The following is a 16,529-nucleotide window of genomic DNA, read 5'->3' as shown; positions in this document are numbered from 1 at the left end:
GGGGAGGGCAGGCGGGTAAGGGCGGAGGAGCCGGGGCGACGGGAGCAGGAGGCGGGAGGCGGTTGGTCTGGAGAAAGACGGAGCGGGCTCGAGATATTAGGGTTGTATATACTTTAGATTAGATTCACTGAGTGGGAAGAGGTATGGTCCTGTCAACCATATAGCTGAATTACTATATTTCATCTGATATCCAGAACCCCCCAACACATGAGTAAGCTGAGTGCTAAGGTGCATCACAAGTGAAGCTTATTTGGGGGAATTTACTAAATATTCTTACATAAGGAAGTGGAGCACTTCTGTCATGGTAAATTTGAGGAAATGGTTTAGCCATAGCACACACAAAAAAAAGCGCCAAGAACAAATAACACTTTACACGTGCATTTAGGCCCCATGTCTGTACTGAAATCTATATAAGTGGACTCCTGCTCTTTTGTGGAATGCTGTGTGGTCACGGGTCCACTTGTGATTTCATTGCAGTATTGGTGCTTGTGCCTACAACACACACAACTCCCACTGAGTCTTACCAAGTTCATTTATCTCAACAGGAGTTTTTTCCACTAGAAGTACAGGATCTCACCATATTTTATAGACAACAATTAATCCATGTATAGTATTAAAGTTAAATATAATCATATTTTTATTTCAAATTCAGAGTACCCTGAGGGACAATGTCTCTAGTTCGTATATTGTTCCTTTCTTGTATCGTGTCTTGTAGTTTAAAATCTGACAGGATGTTTAAAAGTGGTGTTGGTTTCTGGCCCGTGAGCAAACATAAGCTATGTGACCATTGTGTTCTTGCTTGCCCATTGTAATAAAGATTTTTGCACCCAAACAACCATCATAGCTAGCTAAATGCTGTATTTTTTTTTAAATCTAGTTCAATCACAGAACACCGACCCCTTGAAGTCAAAACAGCAATTGGACCTGGAGCGTGCCCATTTCCTGGTTACACAGGCTTTTGATGAAGATGACAAGGGCAATGCAGAGGAAGCTATAGAATTGTACACAGAAGCCGTGGAACTCTGTTTGAAAACAGTATGTTATGCTACAAGTTAACTTGGTGGAATTATGTGTTGGTAAGAAATTCTTCCATTTACACAGGTGACTGATCTTTAGAGGCTGGCTTAAAAATGTAGTACCTGTATTTTTGTTTTGTTTTGGTGTTTTATTTGCCTTCTATTCTCTACATCCCATTGGAAAAAATACTTTGCATACATTGGCTACAGTCACTTGGTCCTGCACTGTTATTCAACAGTGTAAAATTGATATATGGGTTTTTTCTTCCTAAACTCTCTTTAAAATGTGTATAAACCGTATGTTTGCTGAAATATTCTTTTGGAATCTATGGCCTGTAGCCAGTAGAAAGCTAAAACAGTTTAAAGTGCAATTCTTCTCCCAAGAAGATGGTCCTCTAATGTGTCATTGGAGACATTTTTTTGTTAATATATTAAAAGCAAATGCTTTTTTTTAAGTAACACTTAACTTAACATAAGTATTCCTGCACATCTTCACTAAACTTCTTTTATGACATTAACACTGTACAAATTAATTCCAATTAAAATAGAAATAAATAATATCCTAATTACTTTTAGTATTTAAGTGTTACTAAATAATATTACAGGTACTGCTTTTTTCATACTAAGTCCAGTAGCCAAAACTAACTCATTAGAGGAAGAGCTCACCATCATGATGTAACTCCACCAAGTCTGATTATCTTCTTCTGCCCATTTTTTGTGATGTGATATGTTGGGAGGGTAACATTACTATTTCTCAAGGTAATATTTACAGAAAATATTTACAGATTTTGGGAATCCTGCAAATACTTACGCACATGCCTGACTTCACTCAGGTAAATAGTTCTGCAGAATTCAAAGGGACCGCACAAGCTATGAAGTTAAGCACTTGCATTCGGTTTTGCAGGATCAGGGTCTAATCAAAGACTAAATGTTTTTCCCTTTGATTTGTTGGTCCTGGGTTCTTTCTGCCTATGTCGTCTATCATTTTGTTGTCTTTGCTGTATCCTACTCTCTGTTGTTACCATGCGTTGCCACATATCTTTAGATTAAATATTGTGCATACAATTAATATCACTTTAACCATGTTTCTCGCTTGGGTCCCTCATTAGATGCAGCTGGTGTCTGAGTTTTCCTTCACCTTGGGTAATCTGTTGCTTTAGCAAGGTGATAGTTTTATGCTTTTGGCACTGCAGGCAGTGCAAGAAGGTTCCTCTCCCCCTCCAAGGCAAAAGAAAGTCCAAACAAACTGTCCGTTCACTCTCTTGGCTACAGTGGTTCTGTTTAGTTCCTTAGCTGTAGGGCTTTCTGTCCACCATATCCAGGTGGAGAGACCGGTCTGTTCTTCTATGCAGGCTGTATGCAGGGAGCAGTTATCTGTTCCAGCCTGAATATTCCATTTCTCACTTCTCCCATGGTCACTTCCTACCCTACTCTCCACCCCACCCTCAACCTCCACTGGCTCTGTTCCCACGCCCCTTCCAGATAGGAAAAATTGGGAATGAGACTTTAACTTGTAAGCTTAAGAGTTTTTTAAAAATGGAAGAAAGTATTCTGATTTCTTTTACTTTTATCATAAGTTTCTCTGATTTTGGGGTGGGGGGGTGTCAGAAAAGTCAGTTGGAAAACTTAAAGGGATACACTCAAGTTCAATAGTGTTTTAACGTAACATCTTTAATAGTTGTATTTTTTCCCCTGTAGATTTTAACTTGATTTATTTCCCCCCCAGCATTCTATGTGAATTCAGTGCTTCCCATGCTGAAAAATTTAAAACAGTATCTTGCATTCTAACATATTGTGCACACCCACTCAGATGAGACAATGAGGGAAGCAGGTTTATTTATCTTAGTATGTGGAGTTTGCTTTTTTTTTTTAAATCTCAGTGTAGGAAGTATTGACTGGTTTAAAAAAGACAAATGTAGAGGAATTCTGAGGTTAAAATCTACAGGTGAAAAATAACTAGTGGATATTTGGCAGTATGACTTGCACATCTGGAATTAGATTGACAGGTGAGGTTTACAATGCCTGCTATTTTATTTTTTTCTCTTAAGGCTAATGAAACTTCAGATGCAATCCTTCAATCAAAACTCAAACAGCTGGCTAGACAAGCACTGGATAGGTGAGTATTTACAAAATACTCATGCAAACCATTGGTATTGGGTTACAGTGCATACTTTGAGCTGGATTCTCTGGTCCACTCTGTCCATTTTGTGTTGCTCAGGTAGCACAAAGAGGATGGATTCTGGCTTGAAATGGCCCATGAAGAGTTCTCCTTTTGGAGGAGAGCTCCCCACTGGCATAAAGCTGACAGAAGCAGCTTCTGTGTCTACTGCTCCAGGGGTATGGTGATATGCTGGGGTAGGGAATGGACAGGCTAAGAGTGGAATGTGGTTTCATAATGTCAGTTCTCTGCTGACAATAGGTCCCTTAGGTCCCCCGCAGCATAAATTAGAGCAGCCCCTTGGCTTCTCTACCCAATGCTGGGGTCGAGCCAGCACTGAGCCAACCCCTCCCCTGCACTGAGTGGAGCTTTGATGCAGGGGAAAATTGAACCCTTTAGTTTACTCTGTATATATATCAGTGTATATATAGTAGATTTAGTGGGCTAGATTCCAATCTCAGTTACACCGGCATAAATCCAGAGTAACTCTACATAAATCAACAATGTAGCTGAGATTAAAATAAGGTCTGTAGTGTGAGTTCTGGCAGATATTATTTCAACACCCTTGTCCATCTCAACATGATAAATTAAATCTCTTCATATCCACATGAATAGTGAACATCCTAATGGATTTTGATTTTTGTGTTTAGCTTCCAAAACATACCTACAGTCTCACATAAATCCTCCAACTAGCATAATTCTAAAAGTGACAGAAGCTTGAAAATGAATTGTGCCTAAATTGTTTTATATGCTAATTATTTTTGGTGTATTTTTGCCATTCTTACTACTGGAGAAAGTAGAGAGTGATGCTGGCATCAGGAACTTCCTGAGTGTGCATTTCACACCTACATGAAGTGACTTCCTTAGCAAGAGCAAATTTTGCCTTTCCATCTGATGTTAATTATATGGAGTCATGAACAAGCAAATAAATAAACCATACATTTGTTGTTGCTCTAAACAAACATAGAATATTTGTTTTAGAGCAGAGGCACTGAAAGAATCTATGTCAAAGTCATCTCAGAAAGACAAACAAACTGCAGCTAAACCGAATCAGCCAGTCAGAATGTTCTTTCCGTTGGGACCTGATTTTTCCTTGAATGATAAGCCACAGACAATCAGAACAGTGCAAGCTAGTGAATCTCAAGGTCAGAGATACACCACAGAGGAGATTGAAGTGCTCAGGTAAGAGAGTCCAATTTTCCCAAATTTTATTATCCATGTAAATCTATTGCAAAGCACTAGATTGAGACATAACAGGGTTTTGTGAGGGGAAGGAGGGAGGGGTGATTTTGATTTAGTTTTGTTGGTTGCTTTTTAAGGACTTGGGAGAAATATTTCTGTAACACTCATTACCACAGTACAGTAGAACCTCAGAGTTATGAACACCTTGGGAATGGAGGTTGTTCGTAACTCTAAACAAAACGTTATGGTTCTTTCAAAAGTTTACAGCTGAACATTGACTTAATACAGCTTTGAAACTTTACTATGCAGAAAAAAATGCTGCTTTCCCTTTATATTTTTAGTAATTGATGGTTTACACAGTACTGTTTGCTTTTTTTTTTTTTCCCTGTCTCTGCTGCTGTCTGATTACATACTTCCCATTCAAAATGAGGTGTGATATTGACTGGTCAGTTCATAACACTGAGGTTCTACTGTATTGAAAGCTAACATGTTCCAAAAAAAAAATCTCTTTGTAAGTGAACACAGATGGCTCCTTGTCAGACAGCCCTGTGCAGGTTTGGGTCCTAAAAACTTAAGGCCTGATCCAAAGCCCACTGAAGTCAGTGAGAGTCTTTCCACTGGCTTCAGTCAGCTTGGATCAGGCCCTAACAATATAAATATGTTTGTGCAAGAAAAGTTGGACAGTTGAATGAACCAGTTTCGTTTTAAAAACAAGTTTCCTTTTTTACCTTAACTGATATTTGTGAAATGTAAACCTTTCTAAAGCTTCAAAGAGAATTTCACATTGCTTTAAATCCTACATATCTTTTTGTTTTGAAAATATCATTGTTGTTTGTTTTGACTACCTATTGTTCAGCAGTGGTCACTGAAACTTGTTATGGTCACATCTGACCTGTACATGTTTCTTGATTCTTCCTGATCTAAAATAGCCCCCATCTATAGCTCTGTATGCACTTGACTATCTCTTTGTAAATACACTAATAAATACATCTAGTGTTATCATTCGTACCTATTCTTTTGGCTATTTTTTTTCATATTCATCCACTTTTGATTAGTTAATCTCTAAAAAGTTGTTAGTGTAGTGTGTGTGTAATATATATAAAACTGTGAAAATAGAAATCTAAAGACATCGTTGAAAGTATATTTAAACAAATGCATTTTAAGACCTTGGACCTCAATGCTACAGATTGATGTGCAGGCAGCAGACCATTGTGCCTCTACAGAGGACCATTGGGCTGCTTTTGTGCATATCTTTGCAGGATTGATGCCCAACCCGGCAAGTACTCCAGCTTTAGAAATGTAGAACTTGTAGTTATTCCCTATTTGAGGCAGAATGCCACTCGTCCTCAAGTGCACCATTTCTTGGCTTCTGTTTTTTCATTTCTTCCTTCATTGTTATTTCCTGGGTGTTGTGCTGTGGAAGTTGGTAAAACAAAACAGCTTTGAACGTTATGGTTCCAACTTTGACACTTACGATCATGTTCTCCTTTTATGATATGCAGAAAGACATCAAAGATAAATGGTATAGAGTATGTCCCATTCATGAGTGTTGACCTGCGGGAGCGTTTTGCCTTTCCAGTGCCATTTTCGTAAGTGAGCATCAGTTACTCCAGTTATTTTTGCTCTTGTTTTCTCTCAAAGTTTTCCTGTGTCTTCACTGCATTTCCTTTCTCAAAATCCAAATTGTTCAAGTAAGGCTGTAACTCAACCTTTACTGTTGCCAGCCAGTAGAGAGTGTGCCATTTGTACCAAGTTAGTCTAACAGCAAAAACTGAGGAGTTGCATGCAAAGTTGGCTTAAAACTCAGCCATGATTTTGAAAAGTGACTATGGATTTGGGGTGCCTCAAATTCTGAATGCTCCACTTGACACCTTAATGGAGCCTGACTTCCAGAAAGTGCTGAACTCCTAGCCTCTAAAAATCAAGCCCCATTAAAGTGTCTCAAATTGAAAACCTAAAACCATCTGTTAATTGAAAATCCTGGCCCTCCTTTGTACAGTTTTAACCTGGTGCTGCTCAATGCATGCTGATCCTACTGTGCTGTGTTTTTTCACCTTGTCTTATTCAGTTGCACTTCCAGCTTGTTAGAAATCTTTTGACTTGGGGGGGGTGGGGGCGTAAGCCTGACATCTTCACCACATAATGTCAGAGGGCAGCTTTAGTTTCTCTGCAGAGTGGAAAGTGTGATTTAGTGCCCTGGTTCTCAACCAGGAGTCAAAGGGCCAGCATTAGACTCATTTGGACCCAAGGCAGAAAGCCGAAGCCCCACCGCATGGGGCTGTGGCATGGGGCCTCAGGGAATTGCCCTGATTGCTATCCCCCAATGCCAGCCCTGGCTTTTATATGCAGAAAACCAGTTATTGTGGCATAGGTGGGTCGTAGAGATTTTATAGCATGTTGGGTGAGCCTCAGAAAGAAAAAGGTTGAGACCCCCCTGGTTTAGTGGATAGAGCACTGAACTGGGACTTGGGAGGCCTGGCTTCTATTCTTGGTTCTGCAGCTAGCTTTCTGGATGACATTGGGCAAATCACTTCACCTTTCTATGCCTCTGTTCTCCACCTGTAAAATGGGGATACTGATACTGACCTATTTGTAAAGCACTTTGGGATCTACTGCTGAAGCGTGTTCTATAAGAGCTAGGTATTATTATGAGAGCAGCAACCTGGGACTCAGGTGACTTCCTTGGAAGAGGGGATCACAGCAGGGACAGATACTGCTTTTAGTTCAGTTATGTGAAACTGTTGGGCAGTTTTATAAATGTAAAGTTCAATGATAATATGGGGGAGATGGGAAATTATGAATTACAGTCCAGTATCTTGAGACCTGCCAGGCCCTGAGTGGACTAGCTCAGCACTTTCCAGCATTGAGTAAATTTCTCCAACACCAGTGACAAAAAAAAAATCATCTTTGATGTTAAAGATGGCTTTTGGAATTCCCCTCTCCTGTTTGGTTTCATATGGGGGGAAATGTCAACATTTAGTATTTTATATTATATGTCCCAAATAATTATTAGCTTTGTAAGGCTATTAACTTAAACTACTTTAGTTACATATGTCATAGAATCATAGACGTGTAGGAGTGGAAGGAACCTCAATAGGTCATCTAGTCCAGACTCCTACACTCAAGTCAGGACTGCGTAATAACTAGACCATTCCTGACAGGTGTTTGTCTAACTTTTTCTTAAAAACCTCCAATGATGGAGATTCCAGAACCTCCCTAGGCAATTTGTTGCAGTGCTTAACTACCCTTACAGGTAGGAAGTTTTTCCTAATGTCTAACCTAAACCTTCCTTTCCGCAATTTAAGCCCATTGCTGCTTCTACTATCCTCAGGTTAAGGAGAACAATTTTTCACCCTCCGCCTTGTAACAACTTTTTATGTACTTGAAAACTGCTATCGTGTCCCCCCTCAGTCTTCTCTTCTCAAGGATAAATAAACCCAGTTATTTCAGTCTTTCCTAATAGGTCGTGTTTTCTAGAATTTTAATATTTTGTTGCTCTCTGGACTTTCTCCAGTTTATCCACATCTTTCCTGAAATGTGATACCTAGAACAGAACACAGTATTTGAGTTGGGGCCTTATCAGCTTGGAGTAGAATGGGAGAATTACTTCTCATGTCTTGCTGATAACACTCTTGCTGATAGATCCCAGAATATGTCTCTCCCCCACCCCTGTTTTTTTAAATAATGTTACACTGTTGACTCATATTTAGCTTGTGATCCACTATAATCCGATATCTCTTTCCATAGTATTCCTTCCTAGGCAGTCATTTCCCATTTTTTATATGTGCAACTGATTGTTCCTTCCTAAGTGGTGTTCTTTGCATTTGTCCTTTTTGAATTTCATAATATTTTACTTCAGACCATTTCTCCAGTTTGTCCAGATCATTTTGAATTTTAATTCTATTCTCCAAAGCACTTGCAACCCCTCCCAGTTTTGTATTGTCCGCAAACTTTATAAGTGTACTTTCCATGCCATTATCTAAATAATTTGTGAAGATATTGAAAAGAACCGGACCCAGAACTGGTCCCTGTGGGACCCCATTTGATATGTCCTTCCAGCTTCACTGTGAACCACTGATAACTATGCTCTGGGAGGGTTTTCCAAACATATATGCATCCACCCCCACATCAGCCCCCCCGGCTCTGATCAGCACAGCTGTCATTCTCAGCTCCCACCCACCCCCAGCAGAAGCAGCCCACTCTGCCTGCCTATGGTTCTGTGATTCCCTCAGAGTTCTCTCTCAGCCTCCTCAGCTCTGTCCAAGCAGCAAGGCAGTAGTCCCTGTCACACCCTCTGTGTTCTAGTACAGGACAGTACAGGAGCATCCACATTAATTATTTGCTCTTTGTTGGGAGCATAGCAGCATGCTCAGCTGTCAGATACTTCCCAGAGCTTTGAAAGGGGAGGGAGGGGCGTATGCCTGCAGGGCAGCAGAGATCAAAACAGTGAGCAGAGCGGTCATTGTGGGATGCTGGTGGAAGCCAGTTATGTCAACAAAACAAACAGCAGCGTCTACACTGACACTTTGATGCTTTAACTTTGTCACAAAATGTTTTATGCCTCTCGTTGAGGTGGTTTTATTTTGAAGGCAAAACAGAGGAGTTTTGCTGCCAAAAGTAGCTTTTGCCAAAAAAACCTTTGTAGTGTAGACAAGGCTTTAGAGATATGTGGCCCTGCTGACCTGAAGACTTTTAACTTGTCTAAAAAATTTTGGACTTGTTCTTTTCCTATTTTAGCCTCAGATCCTACTTTCAGTGGCGTTCACTATGTTAGACATCCAATCGCTACTCACCTTTTTGGTGAAAACTGAAACAAAAAAGGCATTTAACATTTCCACCTTTTATGTTAGTGTCTTTCCTCCTTCCCTCCTGCCCCTCCCCCGCCCCATTGAGTAATGGACCTTGTTGATTGATGTCTGTGACTGCTGTAAATAAAGTGGGAAATACCATGAAAAGTTGTTTCTGATCTGTCTTTGGTTGTTTTGAATTATTTTTTTATTATTTTTAAATCCAGAGATAAATGTGGCAAGTTACCATTGTCACCCAAACAAAAGGCAATGTTTGCCAAGTGGGTGCGGCCAGATGACCTAACAAATAACCCTACAATGATCTATACTGTGTCAAGTTTCAGCATAAAGCAGGTAAGTTGTTTCTCAAATGAAATTTACACCAGCTATTCTGATAATTGCAGGATGAGTTTGGGGTCTTTTAAAGTAATGTTGGGGTGCTCATTAAAACCTAGCAAGTAGGAGAACTTTGCCCTCTTCTAAGACCTACATTTGATTTCACTGTGGACCATTTGACTTTGTTTCGGCTGTCAATTGCAGTTAATACATGTGCTTAACAGAAAACAAACTAGATAAAAAAATCATTAATTGCACTGTTAAACAATAATAGAATACCAATTTAAAATAACTATTTTTGGGATTTTTTTCTACATTCTCCAAAATATTGATTTCAATTAGAGCACAATACCAAGTGTACAGTGCTCACTTTGTTGTTTTGATTACAATATTTGCACTGTAAAAAAGATAAACAAAAGAAATAGTATTTTTCAATTCACCTCATACAAGTCAACTCAGTCCTATTTTTTGTTCAGCCAATCGCTAAGACAAACAAGTTTGTTTACGTTTGTGGGAGATAATGCTGCCCGCTTCTCACTTTCAGGTGACATTGTAAATAAGAACAGACATTCACATGACACTATTGTAGCCGGCAGTGCAAGGCATTTATGTGCCAAATATGCTAAACATTCATATGCCCCTTCATGCTTTGATTTGTAGGCTCTAAAGTTTTACGTTGTTTTGTTTTTGTGCAGTTATAGAATAAAAAAAAATCTACATTTGTTACTGAACTTTCACAATAGAGATGGCACTATATTACTTGTATGAGGTGAATTGAACAATGTGATTGAAACTGATTTAATCAAGACTATTTTTTAATCTCATGATTAATTGCAATTGACAGCCTTACTTTATTTATGAGTGTAAGAATAAACAGAGTGAAAATATAGGTAGGAATGGAAAACGTAACTGTTGTACTCCTCAGATCTCCATATCCAAAGGAATCTAGTTTAAAAACTACACTGGGCAGTCATGTATTCCAGTGAGCAGCCCATTATAGACTCATAAGGTATCTGCCTTCTTCAGACCTCTAAGAATCAAGAGTCATTGATCTGTTAACTATGGGATGCACAAGGTAAAACTGGACAAGGAGCAGAGCACTGTAGCTTCTGACACGTTAACCGTAAAAATAAAAACAGTGTTTGGCACCATAAACGGGGGTGGGGGGGCACATACAATGGGTTTTTTGAGCAGCAGTAAGATGAGTTTCAGAGCTTGCACTCTCTAGCCTGACACAAACTGTTCTATCCTGCAAACAGCCACAAGATGTCAGGGCCCACCATTCAGCTGGCTTTAATCTCTTTCCATCTCCACTTGCTTCCGTGGATTTAAGAATAGTAGAAGTAAGGTTTGCCCTTCTGTTTCCTAACAGTAGCATATTACACACTTGCTTATTAAAACATGTGTAATATTAAACCATGTGTTTAATTTGATGTCTGTTCGTTTTGGTTTTTTTAACCCTTGCTAGGAAAATTAGTGGCAACTTAAGTTATTTTCCTCCTCTACCAAAGATGTAACTTTACATTGAGGTTGGTGGAATTTTGTAATTGGCAGTTTTTGCTCTACCAATCCAAATAGCTGTGACATTGCTCCATTTGCAATCTGAAGTCAGACAAAACTAATTGGTCCTGACAAATGATTAGCCAAATTCTGTGTAGGTAAATTTAAATTTAGGCCACTTTACATGGAAATAGAAGTCAGACCACCGAGAGTGATGGAGGCTTTCTGTGGCAAAACTATATATAATCTGTCCCAATATTAAGCCACATAGGGCCTGATCCAGAGTCCTCTGAAATCAATAAGAAATTTTCCCATTGTTTGCACTGTGGACATTTAGGAATCATCTGTCTCTGGTCCTCATCCGGTTAATTCCTTACTTCAGTCTCAGTTTATCAGGTTTTAGTTTTGAGGAAACTTAGGTTTCCCAACCCTTTGGGAGTGCCTTTGCTTCTCTTGGTTCAGAAATCCTTTTGTTTGTTGGAAGCACTTCTAATTGAACTTTTTCCTGTTAAATATTAATAACTGTTAAACCCTGTTAAACTAGTGTCTTTTGCTTCTAGACAATAGTATCGGATTGTTCATTTGTGGCATCACTAGCTATCAGCGCAGCATACGAGAGACGGTACAACAAAAAGTTGATTACAAGGTAAATGGCTGTTCATGTCTAAAATCTTGTCAGATAGAAGGCTATATTATGGATGTGATGATTTAACATAGGTTTACGTTAAACTTGCTTATAAACATAGATAAACCTGAGATATTACATTTTGTAGAAAGTCCAAATATAGACGTTTGGTTCAAAATTTTCAAGCTTACCTGCCTAAAGTTAGGCTCCTAAAGTCATATTTGGGCACCTGAATAAAAACATCCCTATTTTCATAGGTGCAGAGCACCTGCCTTTCCTGTTGACGTCACTGGAATTTGTGCTGCTCAGCAGTTCTGAAAATGAACCCACCTTTTCTTACATGCTGAATATGGTTTTTGAATCTTAACTTTAGACACACACGCTTGGAAAATTTGGCCATTTGGGGGATTTTTTTTTCACTGTTATCTTCCTTAATCATGCTTCATTCACTTGTTTTTACTCTTTACTATGGCAGTACGTGCCACATTTTACCTCTTGCTTCAGCATTGATGTTAAATAGAATTGATACTGTTATCAACTAAAGCCTTATCCTGTGATGAACTCCACATGGGCTTAGCAGTCTGTCACATGGAGCCCACTGTGGGATCAGGGCCCAAGAGTTTTTGAAATTTTTGGTTTAATCAAAATTAGTTTTTACCAGTTTCTTTGCCCAAACCACTGCCATTTGTCTTATTACCTTATCCCTTGGGCAATGGTCTCTTAAAACCTTAACTTCTTCACTCATAGTCTTTGATTTGCAATGCATACAATTATCGTATGTATTCAGAAACATATAACATTGTTTGAATGGTAAAATACAGAGTTGCATGCATTTATTTTGCTCGATTATCTATGAATGACTAGCTGACTGCAGAAAGAATGAGGTATACAGATCTTGTTCGAAATACAAATTAAAACAAGAAAATTTAGTTAAATTTCTCATGCTGTGATTTACACAGACATTCTAGTAATTTGAGATGGTAGCATGCATTTTTAAATTCCAAAAATAGATCTAATTAATGTAATGCTTTTTTAAACATCAGACAGTATGTATACATACAACACATTGTTCACAGATACATTATAATTTTTTTCTTTTTCTAATAGCATAATTTACCCTCAGAATAAAAAAGGAGAACCAGAGTATAATCCATGTGGAAAGTACATGGTAAAACTTCATATCAACGGTGTCCCTAGAAAGGTAATTAGCTTTAAGGAGAGTAGTATGGTTATTGGACAAGCTAACTACCTTGAAAGTTCATGCCGTTTCAATGTGAAGCTGTGTTTTATTTCTCAGTAAGAATTCTAGATATACATTTGTTGGAAAGCATATGCAGTTATTACACCTTGCTACATTTCATTTTGGTTACATAATAATGTGTAATGTAGCATAGGTGCCTGACCCTGTAAAGATGCTGTGACACTCTGGGGTTCAACACAGAGCAGTAAGGGGTTTTGCCACCGCCTGCCCTGTAACCCTGGGTGCTGCTGTTCTGTGCAGCTTTCGTTCAGGGCCCTGATTCCAACAGTGTGCTTTGTAGCATAGTAGCCTTACCCTGACTTTCATCAGCGTGGTTATTCGTTGGAGGGTGACATCAACACCCTTGCAGATCCAAGTTCTCCCAAAAAATGTCTTTCTCTGCAGTGCTCAGCCCCTCTTACTGTAGCACCACAAAACATTATCACGTTTGCTGCTCCTTTAAAGAGACAGTACACAGCAGCTTATTCACTGGGGTTGACAAACTCTCCATTTCAATCAAAGCACTAAGTTGGTTCGTGGTAAAAGTAAAACAAGTTTATTAACAAATGGAGATAGGTTTAAGTTATGCCAAGAATAAGCAATAAGGATAGAACTAGTTTCAAACAAACATAAAAATACACCTCTCAGACTGAAACTCAACAAACTAGAGTCTTTGGTTCAAAAAGTTTTGTCTCACCACTGTCATTCTTCCAGCATGCCTGGCCCGTTATTTAGCTAGGATCCAGCACATGTTGCTCAAAGCACTTGATTTCGTTGCCTCCTTAGATGAAGGATAACTTAGGGGTTCAGTAAACCTTTGAAATATATTCTTAAGTGTATCCCCAGCTAAAATTGCTTTCCCTTGCTGAGTGTAGACGTCATGCATTCTGGTGTAGACACCGTGCTGACTTCACCCTCTGCTTGTGATTTTTACAGTGGAAATGATCTTCCTGCAATCTCCAATACAAATGAATAGCCCACTGTCCTTGGCCACACCTGGCTTGAGGTGGCATCCCCTTTCCTTTGTCTGGAAAAACCTGTTTATCAACTTTTCCTGATGTGCCTGGTTTAGACACATTTTAGTTAAGCATTTCCAGCACATCTGTATACGTGGTTGTAGGTTAACCATACATCGCACAAGAATATTAAGGGTCAGTGAGTTATTAGTTTTTCATATTGTATATTACATGACACCTCTTAAATAAATATCACACCAACTATAGTGTGTGAGGTGTGTTGAGCAGGTTAGGCCAGCTGAGTTTTACATAGCAGGGAGCCTCTTGCCAGTTGTGTGCTCCTAGGGTAACACATGCATGTAAGTATCCTTACTCATGTGATTGAGTCCCATTGAAGTTACTGGGACCATTCAGGAGAGTAAGATTATTCACATGCAAGTTTGGAGGGTTGGGCCATAAGTTTGTGCTTCATTAATGGTCTGTACCAATGACAGATTAGTGTCATGATGAGGCTGAGATATTTTCTTTGTGGAGCCATTACAGACCATTTTTGGAGTAAAAACCTCACACACTATTCTGCCTAATTTAAAACAAGAGATTTTAATAGCTTCAAAACCACCATCATGTGGCTTCTTCTTTCAAGAAAAGGAAAAACTATAAACAATCAAGGATGAAGGAACTGGAATAGCAGATGTGATGAAGTCTGAGGCCGTCTTCCCTTTGGACAAATAACTTCATATTTCTGATTGACTGGGTGAGGGGGGTTTGTTAGACTTTTCTATACATTTAATAATACCTAGCTCGTGTATAGACCTTTTTATCAGTAGATCTCAAAGTGCTTTACAAAGTTGGTCAATACTCTTATCCCCATTTTACAGCTAGAGAAACTGGGGCACAGAGTGACGTGCCTTGTCCACGGTCACCCAGCCTGCTAGTGGCAGAGCTCAGAATAGGATCCAGGTCTCCCAAGTCCCAGTTCAGTGCTTTATCCACTAGGCTACACTGCTGTTATGAATTGTTGTGTTTTTAAGTCAGGGAACGATGTTTAGTTTCCTCACAGTCTGAAAGAAGCTATATGACATAGAATGAGCTTCTGAGGATTTTTGTCTTTTGAGAAAAGTTTGTTTGAATTATCCCCTTTTATGATAATTTGTTTGCTTATTTGCTCAGGTGATAATAGATGACCAGTTACCCGTAGATCACAGTGGAGAGCTTCTCTGCTCTTATTCCAACAATAAAAGTGAATTGTGGGTGTCCCTGATAGAAAAAGCTTACATGAAGGTCATGGGTGGATATGATTTTCCTGGATCAAATTCTGTGAGTACCAGATTATTCTTTGCAATAGGCAAAAATGTCCATGTAGATCATCCCATAGCACATAGCTTTCCTTCGAATGAATAGTGAAGAGATTTAAATGAATTGTCTGAGGAGAGGAATGACTCTTCTTTTGTATGTTGTTGTCTGGGTTTATTTTTATATATAGATTTTAAAAGTTATTTTGATGATTTTAGGAAATATAAATTAAGTTGCTTTTATCATCTCTCGGATCACATGCACTAGAGACCATGGCCCCGATCTTGCAAATGCTTACACACGTGCTTAACTGACACAGTAGGAATAGTCCCATCAAAAGGAGGGAATTGGATTTCAGTGAGACTGCTTGTGGGTACAGTTACACATGAGTAAGTCTTTTCAAAAATAGGCCCCAAACCTGCAAAGTACATGTGTTTTATTTTGAGAAGTTTCATTAGGGCTCTTGTATGATTCATAAAACCATAGTTTTGTGCCTTACACTAATAACCCTTTTGGCGCCTAATGCCATTTGTATAATAAGTAAGAGACAATCTCCCTTATTAAGTTGAGGAATTGGCTAGGGGAGGAGCACATCAATCATTTCAGTGCTCTTATGCACGTGGTAAGAATGGGTACATGTATAAGTTAGTACTATTCTATCAAATAATACTAACATACATAGTTATGTAACTTGTTCATATAGTAGTTTCTTTAGCAACCGCAACATTTATATAATGCTCAAGTTTAATCTGAGAAGCAAAATACTTGCAACAAGAACCGGACCGATTTTGCTGAGCCACGCAAACTTTGGTCTCTAATCACATGAAGAAATGCTTCCTAACATTTGAACTCTCACAGCATATTTCTCAGTTCATACCAAGGTTCACGCCTGATGATGTCTTGAAAACCAGACTTCATTGCTTTTTATTTTGGTTGCTCATCTTCTTTTGATCTTTTGGGTTGATTATCAGGGACTTTCTTGTTGAATTTGGTCTTGTATACGAGTAACAATAGTGTAGATTTTTCTAAGTTTGTTCAAAGCACTACCATGACGCACAGTTTCAGAGATTAGGGAAGTTGTCAGTGACAAGGAACAACTTGACTTCTAGCATTTGTTTCCATGAAACATAGAAACTCCAGCTCTTGACAGAATGTCTCCTCCTTTGCATAATCAGAGAAGTATTTCGCAGTGCCTGCACCGGATGTGTTGCTTTCCAAGGCCTATCTGTCAGTACTGGCCTTAGACAAGTTGGGAGGCATTTCTTTGCGCTTTCATAACCCTGCTTATTTGGGAAAGGGCATAGAGAAAAAATACCTTTTTTCCTAAGTATTTTTGGGGGAGTGAAGCCCAGTATTGTGCTTGTAAAGTGCACCACTGCTAGTTAAATTGAAATTGCTTTTATTGTGCAGGCCTTTTCACCATGTAAAGCTAGTTG

The 16,529-nt window shown here is 39.0% G+C and overlaps 1 protein-coding gene across 4 annotated transcripts in view; it reads left to right on the top strand.

The window, feature by feature from the left end:
* The window catches only part of CAPN7 (calpain 7), a 41,675-nt gene that overhangs the window by 6,239 nt on the left and 18,907 nt on the right, over window positions 1–16,529 (top strand). For 3 of the 4 annotated variants that reach the window (XM_039522724.1, XM_039522720.1, XM_039522721.1), the window contains exons 3-10: window positions 878–1,035; window positions 3,065–3,132; window positions 4,156–4,356; window positions 5,859–5,945; window positions 9,371–9,497; window positions 11,540–11,625; window positions 12,712–12,805; window positions 14,971–15,117. In XM_039522724.1, the coding sequence (XP_039378658.1) occupies window positions 878–1,035; window positions 3,065–3,132; window positions 4,156–4,356; window positions 5,859–5,945; window positions 9,371–9,497; window positions 11,540–11,625; window positions 12,712–12,805; window positions 14,971–15,117 (968 nt within the window). Of the gene's footprint in view, window positions 1–877; window positions 1,077–3,064; window positions 3,133–4,155; window positions 4,357–5,858; window positions 5,946–9,370; window positions 9,498–11,539; window positions 11,626–12,711; window positions 12,806–14,970; window positions 15,118–16,529 lie in introns of those variants that run through there. The other variant, XM_039522723.1, reaches the window with a different exon arrangement.

This window comes from Mauremys reevesii, linkage group 2 (assembly GCF_016161935.1).
Source record: "Mauremys reevesii isolate NIE-2019 linkage group 2, ASM1616193v1, whole genome shotgun sequence".
Classification (NCBI taxonomy): Eukaryota; Metazoa; Chordata; order Testudines; family Geoemydidae; genus Mauremys; species Mauremys reevesii.
The sequence above is the reverse complement of the archived record's forward strand: the minus strand, read 5'-3'. Positions and strand labels throughout refer to the sequence as shown.